Here is a 9,135-nt window from a genome sequence, read left to right on the forward strand (position 1 = left end):
TTTATTCAAGCCAGAGGCAACTAGACTACACAGTAAATAGACAAATAAGTTAATATTTTTCAGTATAATAAGATGGAAAATAATTGCCTACATGTAATTTCAAGCATTCTTAAGGACAAATTATGCTTATAAACTTGCAAGAAGGCCTCAGTCTTGCTTAAGTTGTTTTCTGGATGAAATCATCAGGATTATTCCTTGAAATGGGACAAGGAATAAATAATTCAATTTTGGGAGGGATCTGGATCATTTTTATCCATTAATTCAAGCGTTCAGTACACAAGACATACACACTTTCAAGGTCTCCCTACTCCCTGGTAGTCTGCGGGTTGAGATTCGATGCTCTCACCAGCGTGGTTGTACAATGTCTGATATCAATGGCCCATTTGTAGAAATCACTCCCATCACTGAGAACCAGCCCCAAAATGCACTGCAACAGTTAATGTTACCCAAAGAGTGAATGTGATGAGAGCTGACAGTAAATAACATCTGCAAGTCTGATCAAAATGCTCACTCAAAAAACTCAATAAATGTCTATCTTAAGCCAAGCTAATTTAGCCGTACTGTCTAAAACTAAAGTCATTTTTGAATATACAATGGTTAACAAAGGGAAACACAAATTACCATTCTGTAGGTTCATCTCACATGGGTCAATAATGGGCAGGTTGACTGGCGCCACACAAGCTGAAGACACCTTCCAGGCATTAGCGTGGAGCTGCGGCGTGCCTTCTATCATACCTGCTGGAGACCTAAGCCAACCAACACCATCAACCATGTAGGACTCCCTGTCAGTGTAATAAAGAACTGACTCACAGAAAGTCATCCCGGAGATTTCCATTGAAGGTTCCGCACAGCCCGAGAGTGTGTCCATGCCAGTGGCTCTCCAGCTGCAGATAGACACGACCACCTCGTCCATCATAGAGCAACTTTAGCCCAATCCTGGCCTTCAACTGTGTGAACACAGAGCTGAGCTTCTGCACGGCCAACACATCTAAGAACCAGAAATTAATAGTCAAATGGCAAATAATATACATCTCATACTAAAACTTAGTAGAGCAGAAGTATTCAAACCGTCAATATATGGCAGTGCAGGTGCAGGGTTGACACCAATCATGACTTCTCCCTCTCTGGTCAGTGTGACTTGATGGCTTACGTCTTCATCCAACACCACAGACACTGACTGAATACACACCTGCTGCTTGACACATTCACACCACACTTAAACATTTGAACAAAAGAGGCATTCTTTCATTGAAGATTGGCAATGCAAAAGTTACCTCAGCACAGCTCGTGTACTGCAGTGTGACTGTGAACCTACTGCTGCTTCTGCTTTTCGCCAGGACATACTGACAAGACCCCGGCTGGAGAAACATCCTCCCATCGAACGTCGTCACAAACACGTCACCAATAACCGAACACTCAGCTAAGAAGTGAGACATCACAGGTTTTTGACTCCTTAAAATCTTAAAAAAAATAGCTATGAATTTTACCTGTGCAGTTGTTCTCAGTGCAGTTCCACACTCCTCCAATGCAAGTACTGAAGCATCAGGCAAAAAGATTCATTAATATGCAGCTCAAACACTGACCAATGCACAACTAATGACAATGAAGTAGTTGATTGCATGCTCATGACTTCATAAGCAAAATGTACTTCACATATCCTTCAGCATTCATAACATTACTGTCTGGCTCTGGTGCTTCTTACCAAACACTGCACCCTTGTCGCAACACATGTCCTTGTACATATGAGGCTCCGTGGTAAACACAAGGACACTGAGAGGCAGCAATGCATGTTCCATTTTGCAGAATAAGGCCTGGAAGACAGACAGTAATCTATCAGTTCATCGAGGACAACCAAACTCTAAATCCTTTTGTGATTAAACTACCATCAGGGCAGTAGCAGCCATCCAGGCAATGCAAATTGGTTCCAAGACACTCTTTTTCGAAAGTGCAAGTGGGTGGACAGCAGCTGATACAATCTCTATAGACAAAACTCTCCTCGCAGCCATCATCTGTTAAAGAACACAAAGATTAGCGGAGCGCTAAAGGTGAAGTTGAGCTCTTACTCTGCTTCATAGGTTCCGCACACAACTCATTTGTTTATACCACGAAGACAGACTTGTGCATTAAAACATACAACAAAAACTGATCAGTGGCTTAATGTAATCTTGATGTTGACTGGTGACTCACAACAGGATGGGAAACTGTCCCTCCATTCCCTGACTGGATACCCGACATGAGAGCAGGCTCTAGTATACTCGACCAGGGCACGGCAGAAAGTTTCCTCGTCATCAGCCCTAAGTCAAAACAGCATGAGTTCATTCAGCTCATAAACCAAGAACGTCCATTGAAGCGTTTACTTACACGCAGAGGTCGGAGATACAGCCCGCCACGAATGGGTTTGGGTCAATATTCTCGTGACAGGACAGAAAGGGGAAAAACAGAAGAGCGCTGCATTTCTCTATGGCATCCTGCACACAGAGAAGAGTTCAAAATTTCAATATTAAAGTCATTACTTTTATCACAGACTGTTAAGTTTACATGAGGAGCTAAATTAAGTTAGTTATTGAGGCTGCTTCCTTAGGTCATTAAAACCTTGCCACTCAACAAATATCAGCTTCAGGTGGTTAAAACAGGCAGAAACAGAACATTTTGACTCTATAAGATGTAACATACAATCGAATCCACAGAATAAATCAACTTTCATGCATCTGTTTACAAAATGTGGATTTTCATTCATCCGCTGCAGAGCAGCCTCTTCTTCATGTCTCAAATGCCTGTTATTGGAGCGCCGTAGCGCTACTTCCATCTGCTGTCCGTTTTAGCTCACTACACGTGGACAATATTGATAAATTACAGTGTAGAAGCAAAATAAATACTTTAGCCGAGGTATGCACTGTCTCAGTGCCTTTCTGGTTAGGTTATAAAAAAACCTTTAGATTGTATTTGAATATGAATTTGAATCATACTTTGTGAATAACATGGTCACATTTCTCTCATCTGTTGTCAGCAAAAAGAATTTATCGATCTGCTTTATTCCAGAAAAGCTTTTGTCTTACATCCATATCTGACTCAGACTGGCACGGTCCACTTGAGTAAACATCCACTGATGGACAGGCTCTTTCATGAGGCAAGTCTACAGCCCAACTGTTGCCAAAAACTGCAGGCTCATCTGTCTGGATGCCTAAAATAGAAAAAGGAAAAACATTACTTTAAGAACTCAATTTTTAATTCAGTTATGTGAGCAATGATTGAGGACCATTTAGCTTTGTCTCCATCAAGCATTTAAATTAAGTCAAGTAGGTCTTCATGGAAAGCACAGTGACAAGAGAATTACTCTTATTCTCAATCAGTGGGTTCAATTCCATCTGTCTTCCTTGTTACTGTAAATTCTTTGCTCAAACAGTAGGATAATTGCAGACCTCACTGGATTTCTTCCAGGCATTGAAACTTCAACTATCATTCTCCTCTCCAGTCTTATTGTTTGAGTCTCAGTCCTACAATAAACGGGCTTAATCTGTGCTGAGAGTATAATAATAATAATTGAGATGAGTGGCTGCTGATGGACACAAAGGAAGAATGAAGGTCTGGTCTGGCAGGTCTTACCACGGGCGGTGGTGAGGTCATCACTAGCAAGGTGATTGAAATTCCCACACAAGCCACAAGGGGCACCATGGTGTTCCTCACTCATCTTCAGATAGACGCCTGAGCCTCCATCCCAGGCCAGAGAGAAACCAAAGACACTTTTCACAAGAAGGTAATCTGCCAGTCGCTCTATAAACACACCACTGATTGACTGAGGTAGAATTAGCCTGAAACAAGAGACATTTAAGGTTATTTACGTCCTTGTCTGTCCATTAACTGTCAACACACCTACGCCCCCCCTGGTGGACTTGATATCCAGCAATGTGGATCTCCTCCTCATTCGGAAAGAGCAGGCTAAGAGCTCTTGGACACGAATACACACTCCCAACACAATGTCTGCTGTTATGGATCTGGGCATGTCGGGAAATAAAAGAGAATAAAAGAGAAAGCGCAGGCATCAGTCAATAACCTATTGAGCAATGACATCATCAGCAATGAACAACAGAGGCTGTCTAATCCCATTTGTCTTGCGAGGCCCTTTGACAGCCACTTCTGAAGCTGATACCAAACAATTCAATTGTGTTTCACAAAAATGAACCCAATCCATCAACTGCTGCGAATCCTTACCCACACTGTGTATCGTGGCGAGGTGGAATGGCAGTCCTGGGCCAAGATATATGAGCAGGTTCCAGGAAAGTAGAAGTACACGCCATCGAATGTCTCGTAGTGGTACTGCCCCCATGACCTACAGATCCCATCACGGTCCTGACCCTGGTTAGGGACTGAAATGATTCATTAGAGGATCAATGTTTTGGAGGTATTTATGGATTGATAACATAAAATCACTAAATCCAAGCTTATTACCTCACCACTTGTCACTTGTCGTATACATATATTCTGTTGGTGCTCAGTTTAAGTGTCAGACCGTAGGAGCTAATCTTCAGCCACCAATCCAACCTCATCCCTCCTACTTTCAGCAAATCCCTTCAATCTTTCAATAAAACAGTAAAATCTGAATTAAATTCTTCATCGCATCGCATCGAGTCCCACCATGCACAATTCCTTAATTTGATTATTGAAATGGTTTTTGTATTGGTTCCTTTAGATTTAAGAATATATATTGAGGGTCAACTCAAGAAAAGAAAAAAGAATTTCATTTTAAGGGGAAGGGAAATCTAAAGAAGAAAAGGTTTGTGCCACGGTGGAGAAGTATTTTTTTAAAAGTTGGGATAAAAAGATCCAAACACTGCATATTTGGCTTCGGTTATTAATCACTACAGTATGGTACCTTCTGGGATCTTGTACAGCCTATTCATATTTATATTCTACCACCAAGAAGGTAACTTGGAATACACTCTAAATAACGCCCTAAACTCTAAATAACTGTTAATAAACAGTAGATAAGCTATTACTGAGTGAATGGTTATCTCCAAATTCTGAATAAGTGAAGTGTTAGTCTAAATCTAACGGTCGCATAGTGACCACAGAATTGCAATTACTGGGACTATTGTGCAGCCCGAGTCACATATTTTTGTAAAGGTCATCGCACTGTTCGGTCAGTTCTTCACAGTACAGTTTTGAAGGTCTTTAAAAGTCCTCTGTCGTCGGGAATCCCCACAGCTTGTGACGCCAATTAATTCTAGACGCTCATGGTTTTTCGGGAACTCTGAGTCACAACTTTTTAGTCACTGAAGTTATTTCAGGCTCTGCCTTGTGGGAGGAATGGTGTCGAGGCCAAAAGTTCATTATTTGTGACGCACTGTGGTACATGTTTGGAATAGTTCAAGTATTGAAATATAGCTTATAATGAATCTTCTCAAAGAAACCAACCTAAAAAAAAAGTCCTCCTTTTTCAGTGATTTTCTTATGCAGCACTGTGTTTCAAAAAGGTGTGAATAAAGATTTGAAGACCTTTGGAGGAGAGACAACATGCAGTCTTAAGTCTTGCAGCATCTTATAAACAAGGAGCGAAGAGAGTAGAAAAACAGATTTATGATGAACATCATGTCTGCTGTCCAAAATTGCAGTCAAAAAACAAATGTATAATTAATTATAATTAAAATTATTAACTATATAACTATAAAGATCAGTAATTTCACACGGGAGCTGAGAAATCGAGCACTTGTTTCTTAATATTCTCTATTTGTTTGTACCGTAGCACTGTTTGTGAGCTACACTGTTCAAAATGCATGCACGCTCTACGCTCCAACAAAGATGTTTCCTCCGCAAAGACGACAATAAACTCATTTAATCTGAGTTTCTATATTTTCTCAAATTCTCCAGAGGACCATTTTCCAGATTCCATTTCAAGCATCACTTGAATTACCATCCTCTTAGGAGCCATGTTATTTCCAAAGCAGGTGTGTCAGCTTATTGAAATGAAAATTAAGAAATTAGGGTTAAGGATCCCACTCTGAAACTTTACCACTAATGCCTTTAGAATTGTTTTTTTTTTATAGCTGAGGTTTAAGAAGGTTGTGGTTTAGTATCTGAGAGGGATTAAGGTATAATTAAGCCTGCAGTCATGATTACTAGGTGATGAATGGATCATTGCTCGACATAAATGGCCAGTCAAATTATGACTAAGCATCCTGCTTTATAAAGCATTTCCTTGTGCCACCTCTAAAAAAGATTTTTTATGCTATTTTTTAACACGGAATGAGCAGCATACGTTATTCAAAAACCACATCTCCCTCACAGTGACAGTTCAGGAAGACAGGTCATAAATAACCATATTCATTCTTGCTACTCAAATTATATACAACAGAGCTGTGCATCTATAGTGCTAGTTATCAACCACTTCCCTCCTGTTGCACTCCGGACACAAGTGGTTGTTTAGCATAGCTGAGTGTACGCACTTACCATCATGCAGCAGCAGCGGGAATATTTGTGGAAGGATATGGGACATAGTGCCACTCAATTGTCAGTTTTTAACTAGAGGATTGTGTTGAAAGTGCTTTGATAAAAGCCAAGATTGGAACAAATGTGCTTAAGGATTTTTACTTTTGTTTTGCGGTGTTTGGAAGACTGTATTTTAGAACTGATTTGTCTTTGTAAGGAACAAAAAAAATTGCCTCCGACTGGAGATGAACTCAACAGCCAGGCTGCAAATTGATTCAAACACCTCAATCTTCCACTGGTTTCGTATCCACTTTAGAATTTAGTTTCTATTTCTGGTGATAGTCCCCCAGACAAGACTTGAATCTAAGGGCGAGAGTGCCTTGTCCATGAGGATACTGGTACTTTGGCATAGTTTGTCAGAGAAGATCATAAAACATGTGCCACCACTTTTAAAAACTACTTTTTATAAAGTGACATTTATGCAACATTGTCCTGCTTTCCTACACAGTGCTGCTTTCACTGACATGTATCTCAACAACATCCATGTGTGCGCACATGTGTTGACTCTTTGCAAGTTCATCTTCATCTGAGCTTCAGAGGGTTTTCACTCCGCTTGTAACCCAGATGTGCAGCCATGTTGGATGTATTCTTGGGTGAACACAGGCCTTTATGAATGTTAAAACCGCTCCCTCACTTTCAATCAGTGACGACCCATTTAGCCAAAGTGTTGTGAATTCCTGCTAAAAAGGGAAAGAAACCTACAAAAAAATGAAAAAAAAAATGTTTCTAGAGAACAGTTTTCATGTTAAGGCTACATAATCACGTTTACTTTATTTTATGTACCTTGTTTGAAAATGTGGCATTGTTATATGCTATAATATTATTAGACATTAGATTTCAAGTTGGTGAGGTATTTTTAATTATCCTGAGTAAGTGAGTACTGAGTAATTTATAAGCCGTAATTGTTCTGTTAACTGTGTTGTTTTCCTTCAATAAATCTGTTCTGATTTAAGAGATACATGACGTGTACTTATGTACATTAGCAGTCATTTATAATTAAATTTACATCAATATATTATTGATGACAAATTCAGATGTCCACACTAGTTATCGTGAATGCACCCTAGTACATTCACAACATTGTTATTTGGCTTTGATATCCACCTGTACTCACTTTCCTCTGGCAACGTTTGGTATCCTCCTCTCTGACTGGTGATACAAGCCAAAAACATGCTGATAAATAACCACTTTCCTTGCAGTCGTTCAGGATAATTTAAATGCATGCGCTTTGTTTACCTGCCCAGTGCCTCCAACATGGCAACTTGCGGGAAAACCCTTCCTACTGATCTACTTTTGTGACCATATATTTTTCCTCTCTTTCAGGTCTTCAAGTCTGAATGTTCTTACTTTCTTTTGTTTAGAACCTACATTGCATGCTTCATAGCCTCTGGCTAATTACTTCTTCCATATTTAAAATGTATCCACAATAAAATGAAGTAGAAACATTCAAAGACTTCACTTAAGTTCATTATGCTGAAGATCATGGGCAAAACAACTTGTATTGAGATGTATATTTGGCCACCAAACGATCAACCCCAAAGTAACCATAAAAATATGGGGCAAAATTACTATTATAAATACGTTAAGTTTAATCACTGAACATAGATCGCACTGCAGGTGCTTATCAAGCAATAAGGGGTACATTTGTAGTCAATGTAAGATGTCATGAGAGAGTGAAAAGCTAGTACTCGCTTCTATGTCATACTCACTGATCTGACAGCGGTCTCCCTGCGCTTGGAACTGGGAACAGTCACATACTCCGCCATCCTGACACCAGCCTCCATTGAGACAGCCACAATGTTCTGAAAAACACAAACATTTTTTTGAACTGTTCACTACTGAGACACTTTCATGTGACGTGCGTTTACCTGAAGAAGAATCTCTCGCTGTGTAGTTGTGTACGACACTGCGTGATAGAGAAGCTTCTGAGATAAGTGGTCTGTAAGACTTGGAAGACAATGAAAGATTCCAAATCAATTCCAAACAAAGCTTGGACAGTTTTGAGTCTAATGCACCGCTAATGTATCTTAAAGTTATAAGTCTCATCACTTTAAAGTGGAAGAGAGTCCATGGGTTAGTGAGCGGGTCTCGGTCTTTACAAAGACAGCTTTGTGCCGGTTAGGCTGCTGTGCGCATGTGGGCGCCCTGACCTCCTCTAGTTCTCTTAGGTGTAGTGTACCAACCTCCTCCCTGAGGAGATCCCGTTTCCTCCGCAGTGCATTAGCCCTCCTGCGCACACACACAAACATGCACATTAGTGGGAAGAAACAGTCAGAGGGGAGACTTAAGTGCACTTTACACCGTTTGAATTAAGCCTTAGAACTTCTCTCTGCTGAACCCTCTCTCTCTCTCTCACTCTCACACCAGTTCACATAATAAGTTACTGTCTCACTTGTACACCCCAGTGACCAAAAGAGGCAACTGCATCCATCGCTGCAATAATTGGAGAAATGTACCTTTGGAGTCTGGACACTGAATGATGACTCTGGGCTCCTGTGCAAAATAAGTGCAAAGAAATCACTGCACTTTCAGGAATTCAATAACAATGTGAAGCGTTTGTTTGATAATACAATGCTCTGTCTCAATAACTTAAAGTGTTTCCTGATATTTTATGGACATTTGTGCGAATTCTGGGGGGTTCTTGTTAGATTT

General features: G+C 40.3%; 1 protein-coding gene across 12 annotated transcripts in view; it reads right to left on the reverse strand.

Annotated features, from left to right (window-relative positions):
* Positions 1 to 9,135, reverse strand: part of otogl (otogelin-like) — a 29,712-nt gene that overhangs the window by 19,921 nt on the left and 656 nt on the right. For 10 of the 12 annotated variants that reach the window (XR_008416501.1, XM_053884685.1, XM_053884680.1 and 7 more), the window contains 17 exons: positions 8,940 to 8,976; positions 8,667 to 8,712; positions 8,352 to 8,430; positions 8,193 to 8,285; positions 4,210 to 4,364; positions 3,871 to 3,992; positions 3,604 to 3,809; positions 3,057 to 3,181; positions 2,362 to 2,468; positions 2,188 to 2,294; positions 1,884 to 2,009; positions 1,703 to 1,811; positions 1,488 to 1,534; positions 1,275 to 1,420; positions 1,069 to 1,192; positions 811 to 988; positions 622 to 746 (listed from right to left, as the gene is read on the reverse strand). Coding sequence is in view for 11 of the 12 variants with exons in the window: in XM_053884685.1 (XP_053740660.1) it covers positions 622 to 746; positions 811 to 988; positions 1,069 to 1,192; positions 1,275 to 1,420; positions 1,488 to 1,534; positions 1,703 to 1,811; positions 1,884 to 2,009; positions 2,188 to 2,294; positions 2,362 to 2,468; positions 3,057 to 3,181; positions 3,604 to 3,809; positions 3,871 to 3,992; positions 4,210 to 4,364; positions 8,193 to 8,285; positions 8,352 to 8,430; positions 8,667 to 8,712; positions 8,940 to 8,976 (1,932 nt within the window). In the remaining variant the exon portion in view is untranslated. The remainder of the gene's footprint in view (positions 1 to 621; positions 747 to 810; positions 989 to 1,068; positions 1,193 to 1,274; positions 1,421 to 1,487; positions 1,535 to 1,702; positions 1,812 to 1,883; positions 2,010 to 2,187; positions 2,295 to 2,361; positions 2,469 to 3,056; positions 3,182 to 3,603; positions 3,810 to 3,870; positions 3,993 to 4,209; positions 4,365 to 8,192; positions 8,286 to 8,351; positions 8,431 to 8,666; positions 8,713 to 8,939; positions 8,977 to 9,135) is intronic. The other 2 variants (XM_053884687.1, XM_053884686.1) reach the window with 2 other exon arrangements.

The sequence above is a fragment of the Synchiropus splendidus genome, chromosome 14, assembly GCF_027744825.2.
Source record: "Synchiropus splendidus isolate RoL2022-P1 chromosome 14, RoL_Sspl_1.0, whole genome shotgun sequence".
Classification (NCBI taxonomy): Eukaryota; Metazoa; Chordata; class Actinopteri; order Syngnathiformes; family Callionymidae; genus Synchiropus; species Synchiropus splendidus.